Source organism: Rhipicephalus microplus, chromosome 5 (genome assembly GCF_043290135.1).
Source record: "Rhipicephalus microplus isolate Deutch F79 chromosome 5, USDA_Rmic, whole genome shotgun sequence".
Classification (NCBI taxonomy): Eukaryota; Metazoa; Arthropoda; class Arachnida; order Ixodida; family Ixodidae; genus Rhipicephalus; species Rhipicephalus microplus.
Window position 1 is genome coordinate 185,172,573 of NC_134704.1, and position 17,691 is coordinate 185,190,263.

The 17,691-nt window shown below is 45.1% G+C and overlaps 1 protein-coding gene across 1 annotated transcript in view; it reads left to right on the forward strand.

Annotated features, from left to right (window-relative positions):
* Window positions 1-17,349, forward strand: part of LOC119173300 (uncharacterized) — a 74,997-nt gene extending 57,648 nt beyond the window's left edge. The window contains exons 3-5 of the mRNA XM_075894467.1: window positions 16,471-16,563; window positions 16,922-17,110; window positions 17,183-17,349. Coding sequence (XP_075750582.1) covers window positions 16,471-16,563; window positions 16,922-17,089 — 261 coding nt within the window. The 3' untranslated portion in view covers window positions 17,090-17,110; window positions 17,183-17,349. The remainder of the gene's footprint in view (window positions 1-16,470; window positions 16,564-16,921; window positions 17,111-17,182) is intronic.
* The last annotated feature ends 342 nt before the right edge of the window (window positions 17,350-17,691 follow it).

Sequence of the window (17,691 nt, forward strand, 5' to 3'; positions counted from 1 at the left end):
ACGTCCAGAAACAAAACAAAAGGAGCGTCTTCAGGAAGTATTTGTTCCTACAAAAGAAGGAAAGCAATAACACCGACCATGTATCAGTAAAATTTAGGACATGGTTTTTTACTACGGTGTTGCGTCAGTTCCTGCTAGAACATGTCCGTTTTTTTTCAAAATAAATTTTACTGCTTTCTCAAAGCTGCTTGCTGCTTTCTTTCAACTAAAATTATGTCATCGCTTTCTAAAAAAGCACTGGCAAGCATTACTGCATTGTGCTTGCAGGCTTGAACCACTGGCAGACCACCGTTACATGGAACATGTAACGGTGGTCTGCCACCGTTACATGTTGTTCCTCCTTACAGAGCACGTTGTTCCTCCTTACAACGTGCTCTTTTACATGGAACATGTAAAAGAGCACGTTGTAAGGAGGAACAGGAAGAATACGCCGTAGTGGGCCATCTCTATCGACAGCGAGCTCCCTCAGGATTAATGGGTACAACTTATAGCGCTTCTACAAGAGTTTAAACATTCATTCGACTTTCCGCAGAAGCCACTACGTCGAACTCACGCCGTCCCTCACGGTACCGACACGGGAATGCATACTCCTTTGCGACAACGCCCTACCATGTGTCAGCGTCAGAACGCAACATCATTGCGGAGCAAGTGAATGACATGCTTCGTCACGTTGCTATCACGCCCTCCTATAATCCATGGTTTTCGCCTGAAGTGCCCGCTAGAAAAAAAAAGATATTTCAATCAGTTTTTGTGGGGATTACAGACGTCTCAACAAAATTACACGAAAAGACGTCTATCCTCTTCCCCTCATCGATGACGCTATTGATTGCTTGCAAGGGGCCGAATATTTCTCGTCATTGCATTTGCATTCAGGACATTAGCAGGGGGCGATGGCAGAATGTGGCCATTCTAAAACAGCGTTCATCATGCCAGATGGCCTATAATAATGCGCAGTATTGCCAATTGGTCTGTGCAAGGCACCTGCTATATTTGAGCGAATGATGAACAGCATTCTGCGCGGCCTGTAGTGGCAAATATGTTTATGTTACCTGTTTGACAGGGTCGTGTTCTCCCCTGATCTTACTACCCACGTCACCCATTTGCGCACAATTCTTCAGTGCCTTACCAAGGCAAACCTTCAGCTTATTCTGAAGAAGCGCTGCTTCGGTGTGCGTCAAATCGTTATACCTGGTCATGTGGTGACAAAGGATACAGTAATTTTGACCCGAATAAATTTTGTACAGTCACCGAGTTTCCGAAACCGACAACATTCAAAGAACTGCGGAGCTTCGTCGGCTTGTGGTCCTATATTCGTCGTTTCGTACGTAACTTTGCATCGGTCATAGCACCGCTCATGAACCTATTTGTTCCACCTGTCAACCTTTTTACATGGACCCAAGCACGCGATGACGCCTTCGACACATTGCACCACCTGCTCACATTACCACCTATTTTGCGCCATTATGACCAACAGCCCCGACTGAAGTGCACACTGATGCTGGCGGCATCGGCCTTGGCGCAATGCTCGTGCAACGTACGCCTGGTATTCCAGAATACGTCGTCGCATACGCTAGCCGCGCACTCACGAAAACGGATACCAACTACTCTTTCACCGAGAAAAAGTGCCTCGAAATTGTATGGGCGGTAAGCAAGCCTCGCCCTTACTTAAGCATCACGCACTCTGTGGGTTAGCTTCTTTGAAGGACCCTTCTGGCCGTTTTGGACGTTGGGTGCCGTGCCTCCAAGAGTTTGACGGTCGTGTCATCTACCGATCTGGACGAAAACATTCTGACGCAGACGCTCTATCTCGATCGCCAGTGCGATCCAGCAAAGACCTGAACTCAGAAAGTGACATTCCCATCAGTACAATTTCCGTAACGACCATGCTATCTGGGCAGCGTAAAGATCCGTCAACTGTATCTATCCTTAACGTCCTTTCCGACACTTTCACGTCAGCATAACTACGTGCTCTTCGTCGTCAAGCCACACCCTTCGCGAAATGAGACGCGTCCTTATACCAAAAAAAACCCATCAAGTGAATGGTTGTAAATGGCTTTTGGTTATATCAAGCCATACGCGATCTGACATGTTAGCGCGATTTCATGCTGATCCACAGCAGGCTCATGCTGGAGCACTGAAGAAGTATGAATGCCTCCGCGAGTGCTACTACCGGCCTTGCATGTACATCTTTATTCAAAAATACACCCGATCCCCTCCACTGTGCCAACAACGGAAGTCATTTCCTCATTTACCAGGATCACTACAGCCTCTACCATGTCCAGCACACCTTTTTGAACGTGTGGGCATTTATTTATATAGACAGCTTTGTTACACTGCGGCTGGTAATCGATGGGTAATCGATGGGTAATCGTCACCGTAGACCATCTGACGAGATACGCAGAATTAACTACGCTACATTCAGCTGCTGCTTGGCACGTAGCCAACTTTTCTTACGACGATTATTTCAGCGTCATGGTGCACCATGTGAATTACTCAGCGATAGAGGGAGCGTGTTCTCTTCCAAGGTTCTTCAAGAATACTTAGCGCATGCCGTGTGGTTCACCTAATCTCTACTGCCTACCACTCGCACACCAATGCTCAAACGGAGCACTTGAATCGAACCCTCGGAGACATGCTCGCGATGTATGTCAATTCTGAATAGTCAAGCAGAGATATGGTGATACCGTTTGTAACTTATGCGTATATTACCGCGACGCAGTCAACAACAGTTTTTCGTCTTTCTTCAATAATGCCGTGAGCCATACGACACTCTTGACAACATTTTCTCGCGTCACCCGGACGCTTCCGAATTCCGTCCTGTGTATGAAATTGCGCGGCATGCTGAAGAGTGTCGTCAGTAGGGGCGCGTATTGACATCAGACAGACAAGCCTTCGAAAAAAAGCGCCATGGCCACGACAAGCAAAGTCAGAGTTTCGCCGTAGGCTAGGTCGTCTGGTTCTGACTGGCGTTCAACTCTCCAGGCCTGTCCTCCAAGTTTGCCCCAACATTCCATGGTCCCTACCACGTCGTGTATTGTCGTTCTCATATAACGTATGTGATCGAGCCAGTAAACCCATTCTCATACAGGCGCTGCATTGGTCGCGAGACAGCTCACGTCGGTCGCCTTAAGCCATATCATGAGCCTTTCCTTCAGTCATCATCTTGACTCGCCAGGATGGCTACCCTTTGTCGCGGGAGTGTTGTATGGAGGAAGAAGAACAATACGCCGTAGTGGGCTATCTCTTTAACCGGAAGCCTCGAGCGCGAACACTTGGTCCTAACACTGTGATTTCTGTGTTGGTCATTGCCGCCCTGTTTCGGTATAGATAGACCTGCTGTGCAAGTGCTGTTTACACCAATGAACACCGCTTGAACATCAATACTTCTATATATTTTTCTTTGACTGGTGCAATCATGAGTATGTCAAGGCTTATCATGAATTTCGAATAAATCTGCTTATGTTATATTTTAAAGCACTGTCCCTAAATACCATCATAAAGCTTGGATGCTCTTGAGAGTGTCTACACGTTGAATTCGCTTGCAAAATTGGAACGAACCAATAGACTTCTTGGCGTAGTAGCACATGCGCAGAAGTACTGCCAACGTAGCTTTGGCTGTGCTCCCACAGAATGCTGTAGCATGCAGTGGCAATCTTTTCGAGAGCGAATACGGGAGCACGTGGCTTTAGGAGCTCCGAGCGCTGTTAAGCGGCGGCACCCAGAAGCATCGCTCATGCGCAGTGCAGCCGGGCTGCGGAAATGATACCGGCGTGCGCAGTGTGTCAGGCGAGCTAGTGCGTGTCGTGTGCTGCGCGCGCACGGCAATAAAGAAGCCCGGTGCTTCATTGATTGATATATGGGTTTAACGTCCTAAAATCACCATATGGTTATGAGACACCGTAGTGGAGGGCTCAGAAATTTTTGACCACCTGGGGTGTTTTAACGTGCACCCGAATCTGAGCACACGTGCCTACAACATTACCGCCTCCATCGGAAGTGCAGCCGCTGCAGCCGGGATTCGATCCCGTGACTTTTGGGTCAGCAGCCAAGTACCTTCGCCACTAGACCAGCATGGCGGGGCAGCCGGGTGCTTCAACGTGGCAAGAATGTTGAACATTTATTAACGCTCTGCCTGACTTACAAATAAACTTTAACAAATTATGTTTGTAAAAATTATCTTTTATTTTTCACCGGGCATTTTTCCCAACCCACATTTTGTGTTCCAGCATGACCTGGTGCTGGGGCACACTGCAGAACGTATTATGAACGAGCGCACAAAAAATCGCTGAGTCGCAGTCCCCTTCTGGCAAGCTTAAACATTTGTGAAGTTATATGGCAATATACATGAAAGAGGCCATTTTGTGGCACTTTGTTTAAGTGGTGACTACAGAGGAACTGAAGGTTCGCCTCGAGTGGCAAAATCTTCGAGCGCATGGTTCCTTCATGCCAGCGCTGTACTCCTCACAACCATCCAGAATGGCAGTAGTGCTCGTCTTTTTCAAAAGGGGACATTAAAAAATACTACTGTAACATCAATGTAACATCGATGATTGATATGTGGGGTTTAACGCCCCAATACCCCCATATGATTATGAAAGACGCCATAGTGGAGGGCTCCGGAAATTTTGACCACTTGGGGTTTTTTAACGTGCACACAAATCTGAGCACATGGGCCTACAGTATTTTCGTCTTTATCAAAAATGCTTCAGCCGCAGCCGGTATTTGGTCCCACGACCTAAAGGTCAGTAGCCGAGTACCTTAACCACTAGACCACTGCGCTGGGGCCAAAAACTTGGAGAGTGCACTAGGCTACAGCACGCATGACGCTGTATCGTGAACGTGAACAAAAAGTTCGGTCACGTTCTCCATCCAATAGGTCCCAATTCGTAAGGTACAAAAAAGTGGTAAACATCCAAGAAGAACCCGGGAAATTATCCACAATAAACGCGAAACCAAACGACATAAGAAATTAAAAGCAACGTAGCTCTCTAAATCATCGATGCTCTTAAAAATAAATTTGCCAACTAAACTCAACAACGCTAGGACACATTACTATGAAGTTACTTTGGCTTCATTCATTACAGTATATCCGGTTAAATTCTGAAAATTTCTTGCCCAAACCAACAAAACAGTGAATAAAATTAAGTTTAACGTGAAATACCAAACTGGCTACTTTTGAATATCGCAGGTTTCTAATCAATACTTTCACAGCATCTTCACACCTTCAAGCATTCCTACCAACATTTATCTCTAAAGACTTGGACAATGCTATTGTCACAAGCTAATATCTTTTGATTTTACTAAGAATACTCAGCACTGAAGAAGTATAGGAGCAGATCGAATTCTCTATACCCTCTTTGTTACATAGCTAGCCGCTCAGCCATGGCAAGCATACGCAAACAACCACAGACTGGGGCAACGAGAATGAATCTTTATTGCGTCGCGCTAGCTTCTTCTGTAGCTTCACCTACGAAGCAGAGAGAGAGAGAGAGAAGGGCGGAGGGGGAACGGCTATCGCTTCAGCCATCGACAGAAACACGAAGGAGGGAAAGGGGGGACGTAGAAGTGGGAGAGTTCAGTTCGGAACACTTCTCTCTTCTTAAAGATTGAACCATTGTACTGGCTCGCGTTGCCAGGTAGAACGCCGAAGCACTGCTTCCGCGTTTGGGCTCACCGCTTGTGTAGAACCGGCTTGTGGCATGGTTGTCACCGGATGGTCGTGGGGGCTTGTGGTATTGAGCGCTTCTGGAGGCAGCACGGTGGAGCTTGTAGTTGAGGGTCCCGGCGATCGTTTCGGCAGCATAGACATAAAAGGCTCTGATAACGATGCAGAGCCCGGTGATGTTGGGGACTGCGATGCTTGTCGAGGGCGCACTTGGTCAGCGTTGCGTCTGACTATAGAATGAGGAGTTTGGGCGGTCACCATTCGGGATCCTGAAGTGGACTGCACACGCTCTGGTGTCCACTTTTCTCCAACACCATAGCTCCGCACGTACACATTCCTTTCCTTGGGAACCACCCAGTCATGTGATGCTGGTGGCGAGTCTGCCACAGTTGAGGGAAAACACGTATCCAATCGTGAAAGTAACTCGAACCCTAGCAGCAATTCTGACGGAGATTTTCCCGTCTTCTGTGGTGTTCTCCTGTAGTTGAACAGGAGCCGCGCAAAGTTGTCCTCCAAGTTACCCTCCATCATATTCCCAAGTCCATCCTTTGTTGTACGCACTGCTCGTTCTGCCGCTCTATTAGACTGGGGATAAAAGGGTGCTGTTTTCAGATGCATTATGTTGTTCTTTGCCACGACCGTAGTCAAATCCTGGCTACAAAACTGTGTCTCGTTATTCGAAACAATGGTTCGCGGGACGCCGAATTGACTGAACATGGCGCGCAGACAGGTGATTGTGCTTGTTGTGGCATGCTTTACTGACATGGCTTCTATCCACTTGGTATGGGCATCTTTTTCAAGTAGAACCATCTTGCCTGCTATGGGTCCGCCAAAGTCGGCATGTAGCCACGACCATTTTGCATTCGTTTTCGGCCAGTTTACTGGTATTGCCGCTGGCGGCATTGGCATGTTTTGGGCACAGTTCGTGAAGCCGTCTAAAAGCGCTTAAATATCGCGGTCTAGTCGGGGCCACCAAAATTTTGATCTTGCCACTGCTTTCATTCCTGACGAGCCTTGGTGGGTCTCATGCAACAGTTTCCAAAGTCGGTCCCACGGTGTTTTCCGTATCACTACGCGATGCCCCCAATACACTAGACCATGGGCTACGGACAGTTCTAGTTTACGGTTGAAAAACAACCGCATCGTTTCCTCTAGCTGTTTTGCACTTTTGGGCCAGCCATGTCATATACAAGTCTTTACCGCCGTTACTGTGGGGTCTGTGGCCGATAGCTGCTGCAGCTCCCGTGTTGTGATAACGCCATCGTCAAAATTATCCAGAGTGAGGGCATATTCCGGTGGCTCACCCACGTCATCAGCTTCCGTAGACCGCAGTGGCAGCCTGCTCAGGGCGTCCGCGTTGAGCAACTGTTTTTTCGCCGTGTATTGCAGCTTGTAGTGGTAGCCACCCAAGAAAAGTGCCCAGCGTTGGATACGTGCTGCAGCCAGGAGAGGCGTCGGGTGGTCAGATTGCAACAAGCTCAAGAGTGGTCTGTCACGAGAGTGAATTGGCGACCTAGAAGGTAATCACGAAACTTAGTGATGCCAAACACTTAAGCCAGCGCCTCTCTTTCCAGCTGAGAGTAATTTTTCTCTGCGGCCGTCAGTGTACGGGCCGAAAACCAATGGGTTTCGTCATGCCGTTACTCGTGTGAAAAAGCGCCGCGCCCACACTGTAAGGGGAAGCATCACATTCGAGCTTCAACTCTTTCAATGGGTCAATATAAACAAGAACCTGAGCTTGCATTAGGCTGTCTTTTGCTTTCTCAAAGGATGCTTCTCGTTGCCGCTCCCACTGCCATACTGTGCCCTTCTCCAAATGTTTGTTGAGCGGAGAAAGTAGAGTTGACATATGTGGAAGAAATTTGGCATAAAACGTCAGCATTCCTAAAATGAACGGAGCTTCGCCACGTTCTGTGGGTGAGGTGCCTGAGCGATCGCTTCCAAAGTTTTCTCTATGGGATGAAAACCCTCTCTGTCTATTCGATGGCCGAGATATGTGACACTCTTAAAAGGCTATTTGGCACAACTAATATTTCTTCTATATGCAAATGAGCTATTGCGAAAAATTCCTGAATCAGTCTTCAATAAAGTATTCGTGTATGACTGTGCTGTATTTATGGAAATAAAATGTTCTGAATACCGTAACCTTTCACAGCGAACTCTTCGCGACATCGAATGTTAATGCGCAACGAGGGACGTGTAGTTAAACGTTGAGAAAACAGTGCTCACGAATATAACGCGAAAAACATATCCAAGTGCATTTACCTACAATATTGATGACACTCCCGTGGACTCAATAACGCAATATAGGTATTTGGTGGTCACTAACTCAAGTGACATGACATGTCGAGAGGTCGTGAGAAGGAATCCCGGCATCAGAAGCTGCATTTCCGGTGGAGGCAGAAATGTTGTAGGCCCGTGTGCTCAGATTTGGGGGGAAGGTTAAAGAGCCCCAGGTGGTCGAAATTTCCGGAGCCCTCCACTACGGCATCTCTCATGATCATAAGGTGGATTTGGGATGTGAAACCCCACATATCAACAATCAATGACATGGCGAGCACACATTTCATCTATCTGAACTTCTGCATTTCCGACACTGTGATATTTAACAAGAAAGCTCGCAAAGGCTACTGGTAATGTTAAATTTCAAGCGTATACTGCTATTATCAGACCTAAATTTGAATATGCACCAATTGTATTGGATCCGTATTCAGAAAATGGTATACAGAGCTTAGATATGCTATAAAATAAAGCGATCACATCTATATTTTTAAATACAAATTATATATTTACCAACTAAACTCAAAAAAGCTTATAATATTCCCCTCTAGCTGTCCAACGAAAACTCAGCCGAATTGAGTTCCTGCGTAATATATTAAACGGTAAGCTTGGTATGTCTGCACCTTCATATTTGACGGTCACTAGAGCTAGAACAAAGCACAATACTGACAAACACCCTTTAAACATATTTTTGCCAAAACAGATGCATTTAAACAGACTTTTTTCCAGCGGTGTTTCGAATTGGAATGATCTGCTCGAGTTTGTTTGCGATGTAGACATTCTTGATTAAGCCCTTGAGCAACATATGTAATGTTGAGTAATGAAACGCTGATACTGTTATTTAATTTATTGTGAGAGTATTGAACAGTATTGACGTTGTCTTTTATTTATTTGTTTACAAACAACTTATAGCAAAACTGATGCATTGAATGCGGCGCTAGTATCGCTATCAATTATTTCTCTTGTGTTCTCCTTGACTTTGTAAACTTACTCTATCCTGGGCTAACCCGTCTTGCAGTACCGTTAAATAAATAAATAAATAAATAAATAAATAAATAAAAATCTTATCAGTAAATGTTGGTAAATAAGGTATATGATTACTTGAAAAAAATACAAGCAAAGCATGCCTTGCTAGCACATATACATAAATGTCTCTAAAAATATTTGCCTAATATCTTGATTATGATATATGTCACCGAGAGAAATTTCGCGTGCTGAGTCCACGAGGAGCAAGCACTTCAGTTGCCTGGGCTGCCGTATGCCATCATCTCCAGTAGCTTGGAAAAACCAGTTTCGCGTGATGGCGTACTGAAGCAGCGAAAACAACAAAGTCTGCGTAGGCGCGAGCAGAGCTGACCTTCTCGCACACTGGCACACCGGTGCCGTGACACCACGTGTTGTATAGCCACTTTGCAGTGCCACGCAAGGCCGGTGGCAAAAAAAGGAAGCATGGCTGAGGGAGAGAAAAAAAACTACAGCATGTCTACGGAGTGAATAATGAAGATGGGTTGAAGCGGCATTCGTTCATTCGCCCGTCCATCTGTCTGTCTGTCTGTCTGTCTGTCTGTCTGTCTGTCTGTCTGTCTGTCTGTCTGTCTGTCTGTCTGTCTGTCTGTCTGTCTGTCTGTCTGTCTGTACATCTGTACGGTCGTCAGTCTGTCTGTCCGTCCATCCGCCCGCCCACACGCCCGTCCACCTTTCCATCCGTTCGTTCGTCCATTCGCCTGTCCGTTTGTCTGTGCGTCTGTCTGTCCGTCTGTCTGTCCATATGTCTGTCTGTCCATCCGTTGTCCGTCTCTCTCCATCTGTCTGTGTGTTTCTGTCTGTCTATGTGTCCGTCCATTCGTGTGTCGGTGCGTTCGTACATGCATCAATCCATCCATCCATCTATCCGCCCGCCCGTCCATTTGTCTGTCCACGCGTCCGTCTGTTCATCTACCGATTACGCCTGACGATACTGTCGGTTACGCCAGACGCAGGACAAGGTTGGACTACAAGAAGCTTGGCCACTATAAAAAATAACGCTTGCCTCATTGGTGTTATTAGGCCAGCAGAAGGATGTTAGCATTACGTGAAAACTACAGCGCACACATAGACGGGACGGTGGAGGTATATTCAATGCTAGCGCTCCCTTTTGTATGCTTCCGTCATCCCCGTGTATATAGTCCGCCAAGCCATCCTCGTGAAGTGAGTTTGAGAAAGATGGAAAAGAGAAGGGGGAGGCTTAGTGAAGCCAAACATGGACTCACGCTGTAAACTATGTGTAGCGTAGCCTAGCAGTGTAAAACGTGAGGGCGAGAAAAGAAATTGTAGGTGAAGAGAAGAGGAAAGAGTATGGAAAATGTAAAGCACAGCATAGCGATGTATCACATTATGCAGGCGGAACCATTTCTAACGCAGCCTCGTATTATTGACGAGGAAGATCCCCTCTTTTGAGGTCTGTTGAACGGCAGTACAAAAGCCTGAATCACAACCTCGGCGGGGAAATTTCGGAGGGTCACACATGGGAGCAACCACACTGAGAGGATCTATGGCGGCGCCCAAAGAACTTTCGTTCATGAGGTGCACAGCAAGGTGTCAGGAAAGAGAAGTAATTGTGAGCTGCAAGGAAATGAGAAAAAATTGGCAGATCTCACGTACAGTGGGAATTGATCATATGCGATGCACGAAAGAAAAATGTTGATATGTCACGTTAAAATCAGCAAAACGCTACGAGGTCGAGGTAAATGATGCCGTGCATGACTTCCGTGTCATGATTTTTATATTTCGATGTGTCGTTTATCTTCGCCATCTATTCACTTCACGTGGTGCCAAATTTAGTATATGTGGAGCAAGCGAAATGGCCACGAGCATGCTATGAGAGTGGTATGTTGTCGTGTTCTTACATGGCACGCGTGTCAGGATTTATGTTTGCACCAGTCACATATCTCGTCATCCATTGTCGTCACGTAACACCATATTTGTTATATGTGCAGCTAGCAAAATGGTCATGAGTGCATCATGAAGGGCACAATATACTCCAATGTAGCGTTGATGCGTGCCCACGCTGGGCACAGTCGCTACGTTAGCAAAACGCGCACACTCCATAGTCTGACGCCAGGGGCCACCAGCGTACGTTGGCGTTGCCCGATGGCAACCAGTGTGAAATGTGACATGCTGCATTTCGCACCGATGCGTAACCCAGACAACACTGCATCTCCCTCTTTTCGCGACGGAGGGACCCCGAACACGCTAAAACGCGCATGGTTCAAAGCAACGCAGCGCGGCGCGTGCCTGCAAGTGGGTATATGGCAGGACCGGCACCTGGCGTGGCAACGTCGGCGTGACGCGAAGAAATAAACGCCGGCGAGCACACGTACCGCGTCACGTCAAAATGCATTGGCACCATGACTGTGGCATGTAGTCATGTTCTCACATGACACGCCTCTCATGATTATCATGTTTGCACCAGTTGCATACCTTCGTATTCCATTGGCGTCACGTAGTACCAAATTTGGCATATGTGAAGCTAGTAAACTGCCGCGAGCCCATCATCAGTCTGATACGTAGTCATGTTGTTACATGACACGCATGTCGTCATTATTAAGCTTGGATGTGTCATTTACCTATGTCGTTCGTTCGGGTCACATAATACCGAGTTTGGTACGTGTGAAGTTAACGAAACGACTGCGAGTGCATCATGAGCGTAGCATTTAGTCATGTTGTTACATGACACGCATCTCATGTTTATCAAGTTCGCACCAGTATCATACCTTTGTCAGCCATTCACGTCATGTAATACTAAACTTTGTATAAGTGAAGCTAGCGAAACAGCCACCAGCGCATCGTGAGCATCGCATGTAGTCATGTTGTTATATGACACGCACCTCATAATTATCATGTTTGCAGCAGTCTCATACCTTTGTCATCAATTCACGTATTGTATTATCAAAATTGGTATATGTGACGCTAGCGAAACGGCCGCGAGGGCATCATGGGCGTAGCAGGTAGTCATATTGTTACATGACACGCATGTCATGATTTTCAAGCAAGGGTCTGTCGCTTGTATTCGCCATGCAATCCTGGCACATCATATTATTTTTACAACATTCCATGTGAACGATACTGTCGCAAGAGCTGCAGGACCATTGATAGTAAATCATGACAATCATTGTATACATCTCATGATTTGCATGTTATGACTAGTCAAATTTGTTCTTGATACAGTCATGTTATGCCTTACCAAGTTTGGTATTGATACCATTATCAAAACGGCCAGGAGAGCCAGAAGTCGTAGGTGGATAGATAGATAGATAGATAGATAGATAGATAGATAGATAGATAGATAGATAGATAGATAGATAGATAGATAGATAGATAGACGACACGCATATCATGACTATCCTGCTTGTATGTGTCATTTATTTTCGTCATCTATTCACATCACGTGATATCAAATTTAGTGTATGAGGAACTAGCCAAACTGTGGCGAGCACGCTATGAGCGTAGCATGTAGTCATGTTTTACAAGGCACGCATATTATAATTATTAGGTTAAGGAATTTCATTAGCTTCGTCATCTACTCATGTCACGTTATACGAAATGTGGTGTGTGAGGATCTAGCGAAACGGTGGCGAGCGCGCTATGAGCGTAACATGTAGTCATGTTTTACATGATGCGCATATCATGATTATCATGTTAGGGCATCTCATTTACCTTCGTCGCCCGTTTGCGTCACGTCATATCAAATTCGGTATATGTAAAGCTAGCGAAACGGCTGCAAGCGCATCATGAGGTGGCATGTTATCATGTTGTTACGTGACACTGACACGCATCTCAAGATCATCATGTTTGCACCAGTCACAAACCTTCGCCATTCATTCTCGTTCGTCAATGCCAAATTTGGTGCATGTGAAGCTAGCGAAATGGCCGCGAGCGCATCATGAGTGTGGCATGTAGTCATGTTGTTGCATAACACGCATGTCATGATTATGATGTTTGGTCATGTTTTTACCTTTGTCGTTCGTTCGCATCACGTAATGTGAAGCTAGCAAAATGGCCACGAGCGCATCATGAGCGTGGCATGTAGTCATGGAGTTACGTGACACTCATCTCAAAATCATGTTTGCACCATTCACATACCTTTGTAATTCATTCACGTCCTGTAGTATCATATTTTGTATATTTGAATCTAGCGAAACGGCCGCGAGAGCATCACTAGTGTGGCAGGTTGTCATGTTGTTACATGACACACATGTCATCATTATAATGTTTGCACGTGTAATTTACCTTCGTCGTCCATTCGCGTCAAGTAATACCAAGTTTGGTATATGTGCGGCTAGCGAAAGGGATGCGAGCACGTCATGAGCGCGGAATAAGGTCATGAAGTCACATGACAAGCATCTCATAATTATCATGTCTGCACCAGTCCCATACCTTCGTAAATCATTCGTGTCCTGTGATACCAAATTTGCTGTATATATAACGGCCGCGAGCGTATCATGAGTGTGGCACGTAGTCATGGCTCATGACTTACATGACATGCATGTCATGATTTCCATTTTAGGGTCAGTTACTTGTGTTTGCCATGCAGTCATGTCATACTATACCAGTTTTGAAACATCTAATGGAAACGAAACCTTCGAAAGAGCAGCAAGATCACAAAATGTTAATCATGACATTCATGACATTCATGTCACGAATTTTATTTCATGATTAGTCAATTATGCTCGCCGTACAGTCATGTTATCCTATACCGATTTTGTGATCTATACCATTATCGAAACGGCCAAGAGAGCTAAAAGTGGTAGGCGGCTAGATAAATAGATAGATAGATAGATAGATAGATAGATAGATAGATAGATAGATAGATAGATAGATAGATAGATAGATAGATAGATAGATAGATAGATAGATAGATATTAGTTTTACAACATTCTTTGTGAACAAAACTACCGCAAAAGCGGCAGGACCATGAATGGTGAATCATGACATTTACTGCATACACGTCATGATTTGCATGCAATGACTAGTCTAATTTGTTCTTCATACAGTCATGTTATGCCATACCAAGTTTGCTATTGATACCATTATCAAAACAGCCAGGAGAGCTATAAGTTATAGGTGTATAGATAGATAGATAGATAGATAGATAGATAGATAGATAGATAGATAGATAGATAGATAGATAGATAGATAGATAGATAGATAGATAGATAGATAGATAGATAGATCTATTTATCTAGCTATCTAAGAGAGAAGAGGGTGCCTTTGCGTCGCAAATAAATCTTTCGCAAATAAAGTGATGCCGAGCAGGATGTAAAGCCGGAACACCCACCTTCGCCAGCTCCGCCGGACAAACACATAATTATTAGCGACCGTCACAGGCTGCATTAGCCCTCTCTACTGCCAATCTGGTGGTTGGTCGTAAGCGCCGCTTGAATTCACGTCATCAAGATTTTCTTGAATTAAATGGTGCGAGTTATGGTGACTATTATAAAAGAAACCACCGACAGCAGCTCTAAGGCATGAACGATAAGCAGCGTGACAGCGCTGTTTTTTATCAAGCGCACCGAAAGCACTTATCAACGAATCTTTATTTGTGCACATTCACAATTTTTTTTCTCGAGGACATTATGCCTGTCTTGTTCTTATGTAGTTGTGCTTTTTCGCAACTTAATTTATGTACCATACCTACTATATCTGCTTTGACACTGCAGTATTCTAAATGACTCAAGAAACTAATACATAAAAAAGTGGCAAATCCCACGTACAGTGGGAATCGATGATATCTGAAGCACGAGTAAGAAAGCTTGATATGCCACTTTAAATTCAGCGCAACGTTACAAGGTAGAGGTAAATGATGCCATACCTGTCTTCCGTGTCGTGATAATCATGTTTCAATGTGTCGTTCACTTTCGTCACGTCACGTGATATAAGTTTAGTAAATGTAAAGCTAGCGAAACGGCCGGGAGCACGCCATCAGCGTGGTATGTGGTCATGTTCTTACATAAAACGCTTGTCAGGATTATCATGTTTGCACCAGTTATGTATTTCGTCATGCACTGACGTCACGTAACACCAAATTTGGTGTATGTGGAGCTGGCAAAACGGCCGCGTGCGCATCATGAAGCCATTGTAGCGTTCACGCACGCGCATGCTGGGCACAGCGACACTACGTTAGCAAAACGTGAGCACTCTATAGTCGGACGCCAGGCACGACCTACGTGACCAGCATCCGTCAGCGCGGCCCGACGGCAACCGGCGCGAAATTCGTTCCGATGTGTTACCCAGGCAACGCTGCGTCTCCATGTTTTCATGACGGAGGGACGCCGGACGCGCGGAAACGCGCATGCGTCCAAGCAACGCAAGGCAGCACGCGCCTGCGAGTATATGGCAGGACAGGTGCCTGGCGTGGCAACGACGGCAAGACGCGACGAAGTGAACGCCGGCAAGCACGCGCACCGCAACATGTCGAAATGTATTGGCGCCTTGACTGTGGCATGTAGTCATGTCTTCACACGACACGCATCTCATGATTGTCTTGTTTGCACCAGTCACATACCTTCGTCATTCATTGAAATCTCGTAATACCCAATTTAGCATATGTGAAGCTAGCAAAATGGCCGCAATCGCATCATGAGTTTGGCATGTAGTCATGTTGTTACATGACACGCATGTCGTGATTATCATGTTTGGATATGTCATCTACCTATTTCGTCCATTCGCGTCGCGTTATACCGAGTTAGGTACATGTGAAGCAAGCGAAATGGCCGCGAGCGCATCACGAGCGTATATTATAGCATGTAGTCATGTAATTACATGACACGCATCTCATGATTATCATGTTTGCACCAGTTATATACCTTTGTCATTCATCCAGGTACTGTTATACCAAATTTGGTATATGTGAAGCTAGCGAAACGGCCGCGAACGCATCATGAACCTGGCATGTTCTTATGTTGTTAAATGACACGCATGTAATGAATATCATGTTTGCACCATTCGCATACCTTTGTCAACCATTCACGTATCATAATACCCAATTTGGTATATGTGACGCAAGCAAAACGGCCGCGAGCACACTATGAGCGTGACATTTAGTCATGTCGGAGCACACGTTTGAGACTACTCAAACGTGTGCTCCATACAGTTTTATTAAGCCATACCAAGTTTGGTATCGATGCCATTATGGGAACGGCCTCGAAAGCTATAAGTCGTAGGCGGCTAAATAGATAGATAGATAGATAGATAGATAGATAGATAGATAGATAGATAGATAGATAGATAGATAGATAGATAGATAGATAGATAGATAGATAGATAGATAGATAGATAGATAGATAGATAGATAGATAGATAGATAGATAGATAGATAGATAGATAGATAGATAGATAGATAGATAGATAGATAGATAGATAGATAGATAGATAGATAGATAGATAGATACGCTCGTAGTCGCCGAAGTTCGCTAAGAAATTCTTCGCACTTAGTAACACACATACGGGGTAGTTGGTCGGATGCTTCATCACGATTATTTTTGCAGGTCCCTGCCGTTCGTGGAACCATGGCACTAGCCTTCTTGACTTCATGCTTTGTAGGAGGTAGTACCTTCCTTTGTGAAAAAATAGGTGGAGCGGTAAGTTCAGTGTTTTTTTTATTCACGCTGGGTGTGAAATAAGAAAAAGCCGTCAAGATAATATTGCGTATATTACACTGATTACAGCACACAACTACAGTGAATCACACATAAAGGAAACTTTGTTGAACTGAAGGCAAAGTTACTTATTTTTTATTTTTCTCGAAATACGTGGTAGCTCAACAAAAATTACCTTTTAGTTACTGGTTTGTTGTGTCTTTTCTCACAAAACTCACAAACATTTTCACAGTCATGCAAAAGAAAGTTATGACACCCATTCTACAGCACTGTGAATTATTCAAATTTGTTCGACTATTTTCTTCTAATATAGCTGGTACTCGTAATCATGATCTTGCAGTGCAAGTACAACACTGATTGTTGCCACCGCCTCGTGTGCCTCCAAGTCACCAAGACCTGCGAACCACGCGGCGCACACGCACGTCACGCTAGAGTGGTCAGGACAAAGCCCGTGACCCATCCTTGGGGCAGGGCGCTTTCCATGAAGACCACGTTGGCAGGGCGCTGAAGACCACAATGGTTCATTCAGGTACAGTGCAGAACAGCAGCAGCTGACACAAGCTACAAAGCAATTATTTATTCTGCATAACCTTTTTTCCAGAAGATCCGTTTTTGAAATTCATTTGTGTATGGTCTGCCTGCCACACAACAGCCTTCATTGAAGTCGCAGTGCCCAAAGCCTTAAGACGTCCAAAGGGAGGAAACAAAAACTGGTTTATACGTACTTGCATTGATTTCGGTGAAAGGAAATAAAGTGTTCTCCCACACCCTTTGTACATTTGTAGTAGATGGAAGACTGCATACATAACCATGCCAGTTATCGCATGGATAAAGTAACATTGACGCTTGGTTAACCGATGATACGTATCAATAATATGACCAACTCTTGTTGTATATGTCATAATGAGCCGTAGATACCGCAAGTGCTCCACGCACCATAATTCTTTGCATAAAACAGGAAGACTGTTATTCTGTTTGACTGCGATTATGGTTGCCATCGTGATGAACGGTCATAATTATGGTTGCCATCGTTTATGAACCTGAATGGCCCGATCGCCATTCAGGTTCTACGGCCACATCTCTTCGTAATTCCTGCCGTTATTTGTTGCG